The following is an 18,705-nucleotide window of genomic DNA, read 5'->3' on the forward strand; positions in this document are numbered from 1 at the left end:
GTGGCAAGCATTTTTGCAACCGTCCCTTGGAGGCCCTCATGAGAAAGTATGGTGTCATTCACAAGTTGGCCATACCCTACCATCCCTAGACTAGTGGCCAGGTTGAGGTTTCAAATCGGCAAATAAAGCAAATCCTTGAGAAAACCATCAACCCGAACCACAAGGATTGGTTTAATCTTTTAATAGATGCTTTGTGGGCTATTAAAAAGCTTAACTTTGATCTACCTACTGTGGTGCCCATAGGAAACTCCAACTATCGGAGTTGGGAGAGCTGAGAAATGAGGCATATGAGAATGCCCTGATTTACAAGGCAAAACCAAAGCTTTCCATGACAGGCATATTTTGAGAAAATCTTTTGAGGTAGGTAAGAAAGTATTGTTGTACAACTCTCGTTTGCACATCTTTCCAGGTAATTTGTGCTCTAGATGGGATGACCCTTATATTGTTTAAACTGTTTATCCTCATGGGGCTATTGAAGTTGTCAATCCAAGTACAGATGCTACTTTTAAGGTGAATGACCAACGTTTGAAGCCATACATTGAGATGCCTGTTCCAGTTGTGGAAGTGGTCATGGATCTCCATGGGCCTCTTTACCTTGATGATTGATTTCCTGGTATGTTTGCCCTCCCTTGTCCTTATTCTTTCTTTTCTGCATGCATTGAGGACACTGCATGAATTAAGTGTGTGTGGGGGGGGGGTGTGAACTTGATTGGTGAATTTTGATTGTGGAGGTAGTTTTGGTTTTGTACATACGTTTCTTTGATTGCAAAGCGAGAGAAAGAGGGAATTAGGTGCCCTAGTATGTGAAATAATAAAAAAATCCCTTCTCAAAGACGGTAATTGGTATGTATCCAGTGATGGAGACCGAGTTAGAAAATATGAGCACTATTTCACTTGATGGCTAGATTCCTCTATGTGTTTTATGGACCCTTTAATCTTTTGGCTAAAAGCTGAGACCAATTTATTTGTGGCAAGGCATGAAAAAAAAGAAAAAAAAAAAAAAAAAAAAAAAAGAGAAACAAAGAAATGGAAGTGGAATTCCTTAGAACTAGATAGAGCACTGGTGCCTCAGGAAGTAGGGTGACTTGTTAGAAATTCCTTGGAAGGAAACTCAAAAAAAAACTCTAGCATCAATGTCTCAATGTCTTCATAGATATATGCAAAAAGCGAAGCTACCAAGTACTTGGATGTTTGGTGTATGCTCCACCATGTCATTCAAGGAACAGTAATGGAGTAGAAATAGAGTTCACTGTTTGAAGAGAAAGAAAAGCTATTGCCTTAATGCCTGAAAAGAAAGTATGGTAAAAAATACTCAAAGCCTGAGTCTTTGGTTCCATCGATGCTATGAGTGGTTTACCTGAAGGTGAGTAGTGTTCAGAAGATATGAGGAGATCCCTTAATCTTGATACATGCTTGTTGCTTAAATTGATGTGGGGTAATAAAATTCAAGTGTGGGGGAATCCTTGGCTCCTTGATCTTTAGTTGAGTATTTTTAGATATTGTGTGTACTATCCTACTTATGCCATGATTAAAATTTGCAGCATTCTTTTTGACTTATTGAATTTTGGGTGTACATTCATTGCAAACACCCACGGGACAAAACTCGTCCACTAGGAGTAACCTAGGGGTTTAAAGGCTTGTTGCACATGCTAAGTGCAACCGTGATTCCTACGATAGTGAGTTAGGACTTTTGCATTTTTGGATAGTTTTTGTTTTTGTTTACTTGAGGACAAGCAAAGTTCAAGTGTGGGGGAATCTGATGAGTACATTTATGTGTGAAATCTTGGGGTATAAAGCATGCATTTTACCACATTGAACAGAGTTACTCGGGTGTTTTTTTGTACATTTCAGGTTTTTGGTCATTTTATGCTATTCTGGGCTATCGAGAGCTGCATCTCCTAATCTACACGTAAAGTCACCATATTTCTTTCCATGGCTGTAAAGAGGACTGAATTTTGAGCAAGATGGACGTGACGGAATTTAAGTACGCATTCGTTTAGGCCATCATGCAAGCGATTATTCTTTTGAGGCTAGGAAAGAATAATGGGCCAGAAATGAGTTGGAATGCAAGCCAAAGCCATTCTGCCACTTCCCAAGGGTATTTTTGATATCAAAGAAGGTGTTTATAATCAAGGGTTGAGATTTAATGCAAGTATAAGACCCTTTCTGGGATTTTCAAATCTTGAAGAGAGAGAAGAGCTGCCATCCACACATGGGGGGACCCACACTCTCCACGATTTTTAGGGTACACCAAGTCTCCACGATTTTTAAAGGACAGTATGGGTATTTACTTAATCTTTGAATGGAGTCCTAGTCATCACTCTCTCTCTCCTCCAAATCTCTAGGGGTATTATAGGAATTTGACTATGGATGGATATCTTGTGGAGAATATTCTCTCATCCTTGGAAGGTTGAAAAGTCAAAGATTGGAGATAGCCTTGATCACATTACTTGGAGAAGACACTTGCAAAGAAAAGGAAACACATGAATTAAATTGGAAAGTCTACTTTTTAAAAAATAGCAGGTCTATTGGACTAAGCTTTGTACACCCACCTCTTACTTTCTATTTTTTTTCTTTTTCTTGGGATTCAAGTAAGTTGTAAAGGGAAAGATGAGGGAATCAAATATTGCGGGAGGATCCCTCCACACTTCCACGTTTTTTAGAGGAGGGAACCTCCCAAAACCGTGGAGGCTTCCCCTCCTCTTCTCTCTTCTTTCTCCTTCTCTTATAAATACCTAAGGGGGTTGGGGTTGTAAAGTTGTTCAAGTTTGATGAGAATTTTCTTCTTCTTCCTCTAATTTTTGGCTTCTAATTTTCTAGTTTGCTTTTATTAATTTGATTTCCATGGTTGTAATTAATTTTTAATGCAAGTTTAATTCAATAAGTGTCTTCAATTTGGTTGTAATCTCTTTAATCTCTAGCTTCTAGTTTTTATTTTAAGCTTTCTAGTTCTAGGTTTCGAATTCTTGTGAGAAGCCTTAGAGATTTGGAAGAGGAAGACATGCAAGTTCATTCAAGCAAAGTAGGCTTCATCAACTACATCCATCAAATGCCCATTCAATACATGCAATTATAAGTTTGGTAGAAGGGAGTGTTGATTCAATTTCTTTTTTTTCTTTCTCTCATTCTTATTCTCTTGTTCCTGTGCCACACTTTTTATTTTATTCTCACTCTCATCCCCTCTATTTCTTCTATTCCTTTGGAATTTTATTTTTTTTATTCTCATCTTCATGCCCTATATTAAGTTGTTAGTTCAATAATTTTAATTTTAATTTTTCAGATTTGGTACGTGAATTCAAGTGAAGTAGAGAAAACCAATCAACTTCAGTCCGGTTCAAGCAATATTTGTTAGTTTTACTTCTTTGATTTCTTAGATTTTGATTGTGTGTGGCTGTGGTAATTTTGATTCATCCAATTTCGTTGATCCGCGTTAGATGCATAGTAGGTTAGATGGATGTGTGTTAGGACGTAGATGCTTGTGAGTTAGGATTCATTAGTTTAATCAAACATCTTAATTTGATACACTTTTGCCTTGCTTAAGAAAGGTAAGATAAAGTGGCAAACATCTTCCTGTGATCGACCCGTTGGCTACACGATAATCGTACGCTTGCGTACGGGTCAATCGTAGCTACGGGTTGAACACAAGGAGATGTATGCCACTCTATCTTACTCACTTAAAAGCAACACAAAGTGAACCAAATTAATTAAGGTGTCTAATTAAACTAACGAATCCTAACTCACAAGCATCTATGTCCTAACACACATCCATCTAACCTACTATGCATCTAACGCGGATTAACGAAATTGGATGAATTAAAATTACCACAACTACACAATCAAAAGCTAGAAATTAAAGAAATAAAATTAATGAATTGTTGCTTGAACTGGACTGAAGTTGATTGACTTTCTCTACCACACTTGAATGCGCATACCAAATCTGAAAAATAAAACAAAAATAATTAAACTAAGAGCTTAACATAAGGCATGATGATGAAAGTAAATAAAAAATAAAATCCCAAAAGTATGGAAGAATTAGAGAGGTAGAGAATGAGAATAAAATAAAAAGACTGGAAAAATAAAATCCTACTAGAGTGGAGGAATTAGAGGGGATAAGAGTAAGAATAAAATAAAAATGATGGAAGAAATTAGAGACTAAGAATAAGAGAGAAAAAAAATAAGAACTTTGAACCAATACTCCCTTCTACCAAACTTGTAATTGCATGAATTGATTAGGCATTGGATGGATGTAGTTGATGAAGCTTGAAAAACTTGAATGAACTTTGCATGTCTTCCTCTTCCAAATCTCTAACTCTTCTCACAAGAATTAGAAACCTAAAACTAGAAAGCTTAAAAAACTAGGAACTAGAGATTAAGAGATTACAACCATATTGAAGACAATAATTGAATTAAAACTTGCATAAAATTATTACAACCATGGAAATCTAATTCATAAAATCAAACTAGAAACTAAAAGCCAAAAATTAGAGGAAGAAGAAGAGAATTTTCATTAAGAATTGAACACCTTACAACCCCCAACCCCCTTAGGTATTTATAGTGGAAGGAGAAAGAAGATAGAAGAGGGGGGGAAGCCTCCATGGTTTTGGGAGGTTCCCTCCTCTAAAAAGCTTGGAAGTGTGAAGGGATCCTCCCTCAATATTTGATTGTCTCATCTTTCCCTTTACAACTTGCTTGAATCCCAAGAAAAAGAAAAAAAATAGAAAGTAAGAGGTGTACAAAGCTTAGTCCAATAGACCTGCTATTTTCTAAAAAGTAGACTTTCCAATTTAATTCATGTGTTTCCTTTTCTTTGCATGTGTCTTCTAAGTAATGTGACCAAGGCTATCTCCAATCTTTGACTTTTCAACCTTCTAAGGATGAGAGAATATTCTCCACAAGATATCCATCCATAATCAAATTCCTATAATACCCTTGGAGATTTGGAGGTGAGAGAGAGATGACTAGGATTCCATTCAAGGATTAAGTAAATCCCCATACTGTCCTTCAAAAATCGTGGAGAGTGTGCTCAAAAAAATGGTGGAAAGTGTGGGTCCCCCCATGTGTGGATGGCAGCTCTTCTCTCTCTTTAAGATTTGAAAATCGCAAAAAGGGTCTTGTACTTGCATTAAATCTCAACCCTTGATTAGAAACTCCTCCTTTGATGTAAAAAATACCCTTGGGAAGTGGCAGAATGGCTTTGGCTTGCATTCCAACTTATTTTTGGCCCATTATTCTTGCCTAGCTTGAAAAGAATAATCGCTTGCATGATGACCTAAACGAATGCGTACTTGAATTCCGTCTCGTCCATCTAGCTCAAAATTCAGTCCTCTTTACAGCCATGGAAAGAAATATGGTGACTTTACGTGTAGATTAAGAGATGCAGCTCCCGATATCCCAAAATAGCATAAAATGATCAAAAACCTGAAAAGTACAGAAAAGCACCTGAGTAACTCTGTTCAATGTGGTAAAATGTCTGCTTTATACCCTAAGATTTCACACATAAATGTGCTCATCAGTGGTATCTCCTCTTCCATTGCTGATGGCACCTCCACCTCTCTCTGGCTTGACCCTTAGCATCCTTTAGGGATTCTCTATAATCTTCTTGGCCCTAGAGCCATCTATTCCTCTGGCCTCCCCAAGGCTGCCCCAGTCTTCTCCCTCATCTCCTCTGGTTCTTGGATCCCTCACCCCTCCCTGAACCCCGACATCGTCTCCCAGATCTGGGCAACCCTTTCCCCGTTGCAGCACTCCTCCCCTCGCGCGGATAAGGTCATCTGGCTTCCCTCCCCCAATGGTCTCTTCTCCTCTTCTGCTTGGAACCTCTCCAGAGACCCTAGCCCTTCTGTCCCTTGGCACAACTTAGTCTGGTTCAAGGGCCGCATCCCCTGCCATAGCCTAACTGTTTGGAGAGCCCTCAGACTTTGCCTGCCTACCTAAGCCTTTCTCGTTCACCGCACTGTCCCCGCCCCCCGCCCTTTTACAACCTTTGTTGGATTGGCCGTGAAGATATCCCCCATCTCTTCTTTGACTGTCCCTTCACCTCCACCATTTGGAAAAAGGCCTTGTCCTCTATCTGGCCGCGCAATAGAAGGATCCAAAGTTTTGACCGTGAATGGCTTTGGCTTCTCAAGACTTTTCCTGGGAACTCCATTTGCGACACTATCGGGAAACTAGTTTTTAGCGCTGCTATTCACCATATCTGGATGGAAAGGAACCTCAGGAGATGGACTTCCAACTCTCGATCATTTGAAGTGATTTAGAAAGCCATCTCCTTCGATGTGTCCTCCAAGCTCAGCTGTATCTGTCAGAGGTAGTCCACGGACAACCCTAGGAACAGGCATATTTTCACTTCTTGGGGCCTTGATATTACCCTTTTGCGGTCTTCCTCCTCTGCGTAGGCTGGTTGATTGCCTCCCCCCCCCCCCCCCTTTTTTTTCTTATTCTCTCCCTATCCCTTTGTTTTCTTCTTCCCCCCTCATGTTTATTTGGTCTCTCTTTCCTGCCCCCTCTTGGGGTTCGGTAATATACTTATTTACCAAAAAAAAAATTACAGAATTGCCATTGGGCTTATATATTTCCCATATTATTGTTTGGTGGGCCCCAATTATATCAATTTGGGGTTCCAGTTTTTGAAGATTTGCACTTGTGTGACAATTTTTGGGATTTTGTATGGGGATTATTTCTATCGTGAAGGGGTGAATTGGAGATTATTGGGATTTTGTTGTAACGCTACGCTTGATTATTATATTGGATTTTTTTATGACGCTTCATCCTTTACAATGTTGATAATTGATGTCTTTTATTTGTCCACATGGAATGCTACACGTGAGGGGGGAGATTGAAGATTATTATTATCTTATCTGCTTAAGTCTTCAGTCATTAGTTCAAGACTATTTTCATCTGAAGATTACTATTATTTATTTGTTTGTGTCCTTAACAACAATTTTATTTGTGAAGATGGTATTCAACAACAATTCATATTTACTTGGTCTACAACAACCTGATGTTGTCTAGTCCATAATAACCTATATTGCCTATCTGGTTTGCAGTAACCTATACTGCTTATCTGGTCCACAGTAACCTATGTTGCCTATATGGTCCTCAGTAATCTGTACTGTTTGTCTAGTCTACAACAATTTGATGCTGTTTGGTCCGCAGTAACCTATACTGCCTATTTATCATTGAAGTTTTTATCGAAGACCTCTGTTTGGGGCTCAATGTCTACCTTTGTTTGAGCAGAATACTACTTACTACTTGCCTTTTTTTAGAAGAGCTTATGTGTAGCTATTGGAGTTGCATTTTTTGTCCTCTTTGGGAAGATTACTACCTACTACCTGCCGCTTATGATGTAGCCATTGGATGTTGCACTTTTATCTCTCTTTGAGAAGATGAGTCCTTACTACTACCAGCCTTCTTTGGGAAGTGCCTTTGAGATTATTGTTGCTGCTATGATCTTGTGGATTGCAGTTTGTGTTCACTGCCGCCTATTTTACACGTTACTGATTGGATTCGATATGAAGATTATTATCTACTGAAATTGCTGATGGTTGTTGTGCTTGAGTTGGTACTGCTACTTGAATGAAGTTCTCCTTGTGCTCACTGGTGTCTACCACTACTGTTTATGCTTAAGACTGGTGCTACTCATAATATCTGTTCTTGTTGTTCCAAGCTAAAGCCTTTGATATGTATACTCCAGCTTGAGGGGGACTGTTGAAGAGTACCGATTTATGTGTTTTTATTTAATAGTTTTAGATAGTCTAGGATCCTTTATTTCCTTCTTTGAGTCTGTTTTAGACTCCTATAAGTTGTACTCTTTCTATATTTATATGGTCATAGGGTGAGCTTATAGACTAACCGGCTCTGCTTCCTTTCTTGTTGCAGAGTTCCTTTATCTTCTCTCTCTTGCTTCTGTTACTAATTTCTTAGTCTCTATGTGGTTACAAGAATATTATTAGAAGATTTTGTGGCGCTCAAGATTAGATTGCATGGTGCTTTATGTGTGGGTATTTAGAAATTTAGTTTAGTTTCTAATTTCAGATTTAGAAAGTAGGTTTAAGTTTTCTTTTTTAATTAGACTCAGTTTCTATTTTGATCCTTGCAACTTATTTTTTCTATTTTAGTTTCATTACTTGTAACCTAAGTCTCAGCCTTATAAGGGGCTTTTTTAATTTTTAGTTTCTATTTTGGAGCTCAATCCTTGGGCTTTTATATATTGGAACCTGCCCATAGAGGCACCCCATGATTTTATGAATCAATGAAGTTGCTTAGATTGCTTTGTGCAAGTTTTGGTTATCCTGTTGTGAAGATGAAGGGTAGGGAGCCTGGTTGGTGAGAACCGAAACCCATTTGCAGCCTACAGGTCTCTTCCCTGAAGGAAGAGATATCCCATGTATCATTTTTTTCAAAGGCCCTCATCTCCTTTGTCATAGCCTCTTTCCATCACGAATCTGCCATTGCATCCTATCAAGTCTGGGGAGTAGCAATAGAAGACAAGGACGACACAAAAGCATGATAGGAAGAAGAGAGGGAATCGTAAGACGAAATGAGAAATATGGTGTTGAGTACAACTGTACAACTCCTCTTCCCTTTATGAACAGCGATAGGTAAATTCAAAGAATCAACATCACTAGGAGCAAGAGGATTACCAGGTTCAGATGGGGGCGGTCCTGGGTCTGAGGAGAGTGGTTGGCTAAGTAGAGTGGCAGTGGTAGTGGTAATGTCTGTTGAATCTTTGCGAGACTGAGAGCGAGTAAACACCTGCAATGGGTTGTCAGTAATCAGTTGCTCCCCTTGAACAAAAGGGTGTACATTGAGCTCAGAAAGAGATAAGGAGGGGGCTATCAAGACGAACAATTAACGGCACATCGTCACTAGAATATTTTCCCTAAAGAGGTGCAAAGGAAGAATAATAAGCAGCGGACTCTTGAAAGACGACATCCATAGTGACAAACAAACGACAAGAAGGTGGATGGTAGCACTTATAACCCTTTTGAGTGGCAAAGTGGCCAACGAAAATGCACTGCCAACGAAAATGCACTAGAGCCCAAACGAGGCTTATTTTAATGGGAATATGTCTAGGGTTGGGTTATATTCATATTGGGCCTTTGATCCCATGGGTTTTATATGTAATAGGCCACTTTTATGGACCTTAAGTATGGGTAATAGGGTTGCATACGGGATCAGTTGTTTTCAACCAATGGTTCAATTTAAGTGATTTTAGTAGTTTTCTTTTAATTGTTTAGTGGGGTTAGATTAGGACTCTGTTTTGAGTCTATTTCAATTTCTTAGTCAGTTTAAGCTACCTAATAGGTTAAGGATTGAGTTAGGCCTTTCCTTTTTAGTGTAGGAGTCTATTTTTGAGTCTTTTGTATATGGTTGTAAGGGGCAAGTATTGTACACGAATTTTGATATTAATGCAAAGCTTTTTGCTGCTCTTCTTCTCCATTGTAACGAGTCATACAATAAAACTTTGGGAGAAGATTATTGAAGCCGGTTGGAGAAGAGAAACTCATATATCAATGAACCAATTTGGCTTTATGCCAGGTAGATCTAAGACAAAAGCTATCTACCTATTGAGGAGGCTCATGGAAAGATATAGAGATAGCAAAAAGGATCTCCATATGGTCTTTATTGACCTGGAAAAAGCCTAGACCGAGTCCCTAGAGGTCTAATCCAACAAGTTCTAGTGAAGAGAGGGGTGTCAAGTAAATTTGTCAATGTTATTAAAGATATGTACGAAGGCGTGGTGATTAGTGTGAGATTTATGGGAGGTCAGGGCAAGGAATTCCCAATTTCGATTGGTTTACATCAGGGTTCAGCTTTAAGTTCTTATTTTTTGCGCTTATCATGGACGAGCTAACCTAGAGCATTCAAGATGAGGCCTGTGGTGTATGCTCTTTATCGATGATATCATTTTGGTGGATGAGGCAAAAGAAGGGATTAACACTAAGTTAAAGTTATGGAGATCAACCTTGGAAACAAGAGGCTTTAAGATTAGTAGAACAAAGACGGAGTATATGATGTGTAATTTTAGGCACATTATGATGGATGCTGACATGGTGTGAATTGAGGAAAAAGAGATACCGCAAAGTGACTATTTAGATATCTGGGGTCAATCGTTTATAAAGAAGTTGGGGTAGAAGATGATGTTTCACAGAGAATTAAAGTGGGATGGATGAAATGGAGAGGTGTGTCCGGAGTATTTTGTGACCGATGTATTGTTTTAAAGCTTAAAGGAAAGTTCTATAGGACTGTTGTTGGACCGACAATGATGTATGGAGTAGAATGTTGGGCAGTTAAGAAGTGTCATATTGCGAAGTTATGTGTAGCAGAGATGAGGATGTTAAAATGGATGTGCGGGAAAACTAAGAAGGTTAAAGTATGGAATGATCGTATTAGAGCTAAGTTGGGAGTTGCCCTAATCAATGGCAAGCTTCAAGAGAGTCGTTTGAGATGGTACGATAATGTTCAACGGAGGCCTAGGGACGCCCCAGTAAGGAGTAATATGGTTCTGATAGAAGGAGCTAAAAGAGCTAGGGGCAGGCCTAAAATGACCATGGGAGAAGTTGTGAGGAAGGACATGCATTGTCTGGGACTTGTCCCAAGTGTGACCTTGGATAGAGCCTGTTGGAGGGCAAGGATCTATGTTGCAGACCTCATTTAGCTGAGATCCTCCTGACTTATGGGTTGTGCCCCCTCAGTTTCATCTTTTTTTTTTTTTTTCTCATCTCATCCCCCATTCCTGTTTTGACCATTTTTGCATCCCCCTTTTTATTGTTTAGACTTTTGTTCCCTACTTTGTGTTGTTGGATCCATGTAGCTGACCCCATTAAGTTGGGATAAGGCTGAGTTTGTTGTTGCTGTTGTTGTTTGATCAAGGCTGGTGGGATTGATGTTTGATCCAATCGACACCTTACGGTGGGAAGCCAGGGTGGTTCGTTGGTGGGATTGGTGTTTGATCCAATTGACACCTTGCGGTGTGAAGCCCGGGTGATTCTTTTGAAGCTCTACATTCAAGTTCTAGTTCAAGATTGGATTTTTATTCGAGATCTACAATCAAACAAGGTGCTGCCAAGGAAATTCTGCAACAACAGTGAGTTGGATTCATCCTCATCCCCAATAATTCTTCTTCTAATCCTCTCACAGCCCAAACCATAAGGTTCCCCCTTTTGTTTTCAATTTTCCCAATAGCTAATTTCTACCCAGACCAAACCCGCCTCCTTTTTTAGATTGAACTCTCCTCTCACCATAAGGGAAACTTGATCCAAGTTGCAGCCAAATTGACCATCCTAAACCATAGAAATCCATCTTTTCCTCTTTCCGAAAACCTGAAACCCTAACCTGCACCTTGCTGCCGATTCATTCCAGCACACTTCCCTCCATTAAAACCTAACGTAACTTTCACTGGAAGACTTCTCTACATCAACTTAGCATAACCGTACCTTCAAACCCTAGGTCCCATTAAACCCTTACCCTAATTTGACCAAAGTACCTATTTTTAACCTACCCGAATTAATGTTCAGATCAGATCCTGGTTGTCTAGGTTCTAGTTGGTCTTCTACCAATCTAGGACTACATTACCCAAAGGGTCAAGTTTGCTAGCAAGACGATGATTGCATGCGAAACACACACAACCAAAGACCCGCGAAAGAAGAGTAAAAGAGGACCGGTGATGGAGAACATCCAAAGGAGACTGGGAACACAACACGCAAAGAAGGCATGCAGTTGATTAAGTAGCAGTAAGGACGGCCTCAATCCAATAGTGTTTAGGGACATGCATTCCAAACATTAGAGCACAGGCAACCTCGAACAGGTGGCGGTTTTTATGTTCTACAACACCGTTTTACGTGGTAGTATCCCCACAACTAGTCTAATGAATGATGCCCTCAGTAGCAACTGACACCGTTTTTCTTTTTTATAACTAAGAAAATTGAGTCCTCTATTTTGTATTATAAGCCCTTGGTACCCTTTTCTATAGTACCACCTTTTTCAATAAGGTGTCACCTAGGCACCAAAGCAACATGGCACCCAGCCACCACTTTGGATGCGTAGGTGCCACGACAACTAGGGATATTCCTACAATCTCATCTCTCCTTCATTGTTCACATTGTGTCAAGAGGAATAAGACTAGGTCGCTGCAACTTAGTTTTTTCCATGGATCAAGATCTTGGTCGAAGCCAGTGGTTTCAATCGAGATATCTTGGTTTCCAAGTTTCTGAGACGAAATCTATATGTACTACTGTATCGACCAGGTTTTGACATGTTTTGACAATGTTTTGGAAATTTCGATAATTTCGACCAGGTTCGGCCAAAAAATACCAAGTTTTGGTAGTTTCGACTAGTTTATCCAGCCCATCACATGTCGAGTTTTGCCCAAAAAATACTAGGTTTCGACAAGGTTTTGACCGAAACCTAGGAATCTCGGTTTCCTGGCTGGTCGAAACCGGCGTCGGCACCAAGTTTTTGAACCTTGGTTTTTTCTGGCAAAGCCTTAAAGGGCAAACCCATTGGGCTTCTTTTTTTTTTTTTTTGTCTTTTCTGATGAAATGGAGATTAAAATTAAAAATTAAAACATAGTAGTGACATTGGTAGCCATACATCTAGAAGATATCTGGTTGGTTCTAGCATATTTTGCCAAATTGTCAACCGGCTGGATATAGTGTCTTGGTTGCTTAATTATACTTACAGACCGAAAAAAGTTTAAGAAAGATCTAATGTCAAAAAGAAAAGTAAAAAGTTCCCAAGGCCACAGAAAGTCTTCTGGGGCTGTCAACCAGTTCTTGAGTTCCTGTGAATCTGTCCAAATAATCAAGTTCCTGCATTCCAGTGAAAGTGCCTTTTCGAGTCCTTCTGTGAATCCTTTCCGTTTCCTGTGCTGAACCTGCATTTCCACAATTCATTGAAGATGCATATAAAGCATGTTTGTGGATAATAAGGTATCCCCACCCTCCTTGATTTGAAGATGTGTTATAGCTGCCATCAGAGATAATAATGCTGGTATCCGAGCTGTCCAATTCAAGAAAGAAATCCATGGGTAGGATATTATTCTGCAAGGTGGGTAAGACCATCTGGGAAAGCTGCAATTCATTTGCAGAGTCAGGTAGCAAATGGTTGTCACCTACCCATTTATTCGTAAGTTCCATGATAATAGATGGTTGTATGAACTGCTGTTGGAAAATCAGCCTGTTCCTCTGATGCCAGATGAAGTAAAGGGTGATGCTTGCAATACTTAATAATCTGTTTCCAATCTGTTTCCATCCGCTTTGCTTAAGAAGGAATTGAAAAATCAGCTTCGAGAAGGCTTCACAGAAGGACTTTTTTATTGTCATACAAGATCTTATTTACAAATAAATCCTTACAATTTACAAATAAATCTTTTCAATCTTTGTATTTGAGAACAAGTGAAAAATATATTTCTACTTCACTTATATCCCCTTTTCTTTTTTACCACTAATTACTTATAACCCCCTTTTCTTATTTATAACTAAGGAGATGGAGTCTTTGATATTGCATATATGCCCTTGATTACCTTTTCTATGATGCAGCCTTGTTCATTAAGGTGTCACCAAGGTGAGAAGGCATCCAGCCACAGCTGTGGTTTGCCTAGGCGCCGATGACAACTATTGATATTTCTACCTTAAGCTTAAAATCCACGACAATCCATGAAGGGGAAAAGATGGATTTTAGGATGACTCTCAAAGAGCCGAATTGGGATCGTTGAATGTGACATTTTTCAAGTGTCATCGATGGCTAAATGTCTTAACCCCTATGGTCTTTATCGAGTCATGTCGTTTTCTGCAGTCGGTTCTCCACTCTGTTGAGCCCCTTGGGCCAGTTCCCAATAGACTGAGACTCTGGAAGACAAAACTGCAGGCGGGTCTTGGTCACTTGCACATGTCCCAGGACAGGTTAGGATTTTTGAATAGGTATTGGGGACCGAGCATAACCCATCCCGCCCTCCAGAACTTCAAGTGAACCAGCAACTTCAAATTTTAATGAGCAGCGGAGGAGACCAGGAGTAAAAGCAGGAACCCTTTACTCTGCCCAGCTTCGAATTTCCTTGATCAAAGAATAGGAATTGCATCAGTTTCTGAGGAAAAGGCCATATCCTGTCTTTTCAACAGAGTCGGGTGACGCTTCTTAGTTGATTGCAATATCTCAACTACAGAACGGTGCAAGCTCCAAGTTGACAAACCTCCCAATGCCCCGTCTTCGCAAATGAAATTTCCCATTTGCAAACTACACATTGCCAACTGATGTGGATCCGGGTTTCAAAACTCTAATCGGATCGCTTTCGGGCCCACCAAAGTGTTAAATAACTCAAAATATAAGCACAGGTGGCAAAACAGTAAATATTTTGAAGTTTTATAAGAGCAATGACAGGATGGTAAATAACTGAAAGTTATAATTGGGATGACAATATTGTAATTAATGGAAGTCAATTTAATAAAGAAAATAAACCAGCAAGTGGGACAACACGTTTGATGAGGAAAGGGTATATTTGGAAGAAGAAAGAAATAGAACTTAAAAGGGAATACAATGCAAAGGTGGGGGTATTAATGGAAGTAAGGATTAAAAAGGTAACAAATTGTGGGAGAGGGATATCTTCTTCTTCCAAAAGTCCTCATAACACCAAAAACCTGCAACAGTGTGGCCACCCGTCACTGCCGCCGCTACGGCAGCAGTAGCAGCGGAGGAGAGTGAGAGGAGTAGAGGAGGAAGAGGTTCCAGTAAAGCAGTCGAGGCCGCTGCCGGATGCTCCTCGTCCCAAGTCTCGAAAATGAAAGCACTCTTTGGGTTCTTTGGATAAGTTTAACTATCAGTTTTTACAATTTTTTCCTTGAAGTTTGTCTCATTTATATATTAATCTTTTTCTTTATGGTAGTAGTTTAATACCCAAATTATCCTACATATTTACCACTGAATTGATAACCATCTTTAGTAGAATATGGTACTCGCCTGCCAGCCTAGACCCAACCTAGTTGATACCTAAGCGTCCAATGCCTTGATTCAACTTGGTGTCTTGACAACTATGATATAGGTCCACCATTAAAATAGCCCCAATTATAATGGAAATCCATCAGATCAGAAGCGAAATATATGTATATATACATAATCCATCCCATTACTTATTTGACTTTTTTGTTGGGGGATGTACTCACTCCTACACTTATTTTACTGAATAAGCTTGTTTGTGATTTTTCTGCTTCAGAATGGAACTCTGAGCTGGATTTGAACAGTTGCAAACAAAAATATCCGTTTATGCGTAGATTTTGATACTATAATCTGAATTGAGTATGATATTCGTAATTGGTCATAATTTTAGATGTAAAGTTGTTTTTCTCTCCTTTTGCTGATTATAATTCAATTTTGACCCTGAATTGAGTACGATATTCGTAATTGGTCATAATTTTAGATGTAAAGTTGTTTTTCTCTCCTTTTGCTGATTATAATTCAATTTTGACCCTGAATTGAGTACGATATTCGTAATTGGTCATAATTTTAGATGTAAAGTTGTTTTTCTCTCCTTTTGCTGATCATAATTCAATTTTGATGTCTTTTATTTGTTATCGATTGCACCCTGCAGTATTTCACAGTATTTTCTCTGGTTTTGGCAAGGTTCAAGATTCTGTACGGGAAACACTGAAAAAGCATGAATTAACGAGACATCTTGCAACTAAAGAGCTGGTGTGGTTTGCGGTGGGTATTATATCAACTACACACTGTCTTTTGGAAGCTTCCCCCCACCTCTTTTTTTTTTTCCCCCTTGGGAAACAGTTTATTCATGCAGTTGCATATTAGTTCATCTGACATGCCCATGCTTAATTGTTGTAGGCCTCTGCTTTACTAGCTCTTCCAATAATAATCCTAACCAGACTGCTTTCAGGCACTTTTGGGTATGTTTTATTCTTTATTTATTCCTCAATTGTTTGTTATTTAAGTCTCACAGATATGGAGCATCCTAAGCCCTCCGTTGTCATGTAGATATGTGGACATTATTAAAGATATGTATGATGGTGTAGTGACTAACGTAAGAATTGTGGGGGGTCAAGGTAGTGAATTCCCAATTACAATGGGGTTACACCAAGGTTCAGCATTAAGCCCTTATTTGTTTGTGTTTATCATGGATGATTTAACTAGACTCCATAGTTCTTAAGGCGACCCAAGGTGGTGGAGGGGCGCTTAAGTGATAAGGCGCCCGCCTAGGCACGCCTATGCGACTAAGGCACCCAAGTGTTATTTTTTATTTTCTCTTTTTTTGCATTATTTTTTTAAGTATGCTACAATATATATATATACCTTACATCATCAAAATCAACATTAAACCACATCAAGTCATGGAAAATCAATATTAAGTCGCATCAAGTCATGAAAAAAATCAACATTAAGTCACATAAAGTCATGAAAAATCAACATTAAGTTACATCAAGTCATGAAAAATCAACATTACTCCTTTACTGGCTCTTCCAATAATAATCCTAACCAGATTGTTTTCAGCCATTTTCAGGTATGTTTTATTCTTTATTTATTCCTCAATTGTTTATTATTTAAGTCTCACAGATATGGAGCATCCCAAGGCGTCCGTTGTCATGTAAATATGTGGACATTATTAAAGATATGTATGATGGTGTAGTGACTAGTGTAAGAACTGCGGGGGGTCAAGGTAGTGAATTCCCAATTACAATGGAGTTATACCAAGGGTCAACATTAAGCCCGTATTTGTTTGTGTTTATCATGGATGATTTAACTAGCGACCATATTTCTCAAAGGCGACCCAAGGTGGTGGAGGGGTGTTTAAGCGCTTAGGTGATAAGGCGCCCAAGTGTTATTTTTTATTTCCCTTCTTTTGTGCCATTATTTAGTATGCTACAATATGTACCTTATATCATAAAAAATCAACATTAAGCCACATCAATTCATATAAAATCAACATTAAGTCACATCAAGCCATGAAAAATCAACATTAAGCCACATCAAGTCATAAAAAATCAACATAGAACTAGAAGACAACATAACTGAAGAAGCAAACTATTGAAAGTTTGAAACAATGAAAACATACATTTGGTTTATACTGTTATTGGAAATGATCATTGTCCTGGTATACCTAGTCTCACATTTAGTTTATATTGTTCTTGAAAAATATGATCTAATTTATAAGTAATTAAACTACTCTTGATTTAGAGAAATGTTCTTGTGCTCTAATAATTTTAACTGGTTAAATGATTTTATTTTCACATGAGATATTTTTGTATTAAGTAGAGCATAAAACCAGCTTTCCAATAAATCCAAGATTGCTTAAATCTGATTTATGTTGAAGGAGTTATGTTTCGGTGAAACTTTATTTACTGTGTACGAATGCTGTTTAAAATCGTCTTAAATGAAAATAAATATTTTTATACATCAAAACAAAATATTATTTTAGCGCTCTTTTGGTTTTTAATTATATTTTTGTATAATTAGATTAGATTTATAGAATTTGTAGATTTGAGAAAAATCCAAGTATTTGAAAGTTGAAATTTCACCCCAGCTTTTGTTCTTGAACTAGGGGGTTGATTTTTATTCTTTTGGAATTTGATTTTTAACTTTTTTGTTTATTGGATTCAAATAGGGAATATTTGCTTATTTATGAATAATATCTTAAGTAAATGAAAAAATAAATATAAAAACATTTACTTGATATTTGGCATATATACATGTCAAACTAAATTCGATATCAATAAAACAGTGCCTTGCATTAAGGTGACAAACACCTAGACCCCAAAAAAACTATCGCCAAGACGGCGCCTTGACAATTATACTAAAAACATACAAAATGAAGTTCCTTGGTGTTTGCTTTTTGCTGATGATATTGTTCTGGTGGATGAGACAAAAGCCACTAATGCCAAGTAGGATTTATGGAGATCTACCTTGGAATCAAAAGGTCTTAAGATGCGTGGAATAAACACAGAGTATATGGTGTGTAAATTTAGCACATTAGGATGGTTAATGAGTGATGAGTATTGTATAGAAGGAGATCCCACAAAGTGATTATTTTAGATATTTGAAAGAATGTGATATAGAGGATGGAACTTTATTCCAATTGATGCCCCCTCCTACCATCGGCCATAAGTGTCACTTCTACGGGTGCAACTTTCTTTTCTTTTCTAGAGTAGTCGCTTTACTAAGAAGAAGAAAACCCTAAAAAAAGTATCCAAGCTTTGAACATAAAATATAGCCATTGGAGCCATGCAAAAAAGGGAGAAATTAACACTAGGTGAAATAGGTTCTTTTAGAATCAATTTCATTAAAGCTATCACCATGATCGGCTATTCCTGGAAGGCTTAAAGGAAAATTTTATAGGACTCTCATACGATCAACTATGATGTATAGTGTAGAATGTTGGGCAGTTAAGAAGAGTCGTATAGATAAACTAAGTGTAGCAAAGATGAGGATTGTTTAGATGAATGTGTGGCAAAACTACGAAAGATAAAGTAAGGAATGACCATATTAGAGCTGAGTTGGGAGTAACCCCGATTAATGATAAGCTACGAGAGAGCCGTTTGAGGTGGCATGGCCATGTCCAATAGAGGCCTTCGGATGTTCCAATACGTAATAGTGATTTGATTCAGATTGAGGGGACTAAAAGAGTTAGGGGTACGTCTAGATTAATCACAGGAGAAGTGGTGAGGAAAGACTTGCATAGCTTAGACCTAGTATTGGAGAGCAAGG

At 38.4% G+C, this 18,705-nt stretch overlaps 1 protein-coding gene across 5 annotated transcripts in view; it reads left to right on the plus strand.

Moving 5' to 3' along the window:
• LOC122661839 overlaps nt 1-18,705 on the plus strand; it is a 58,991-nt gene that overhangs the window by 39,070 nt on the left and 1,216 nt on the right. For 4 of the 5 annotated variants that reach the window (XR_006332926.1, XR_006332927.1, XR_006332925.1 and 1 more), the window contains exons 12-13: nt 15,616-15,696; nt 15,832-15,893. Coding sequence is in view for 2 of the 5 variants with exons in the window: in XM_043857349.1 (XP_043713284.1) it covers nt 15,616-15,696; nt 15,832-15,893 (143 nt within the window). In the remaining 3 variants the exon portion in view is untranslated. The remainder of the gene's footprint in view (nt 1-15,615; nt 15,697-15,831; nt 15,894-18,705) is intronic. The other variant, XM_043857350.1, reaches the window with a different exon arrangement.

The sequence above is a fragment of the Telopea speciosissima genome, chromosome 5, assembly GCF_018873765.1.
Source record: "Telopea speciosissima isolate NSW1024214 ecotype Mountain lineage chromosome 5, Tspe_v1, whole genome shotgun sequence".
Lineage (NCBI taxonomy): Eukaryota > Viridiplantae > Streptophyta > Magnoliopsida > Proteales > Proteaceae > Telopea > Telopea speciosissima.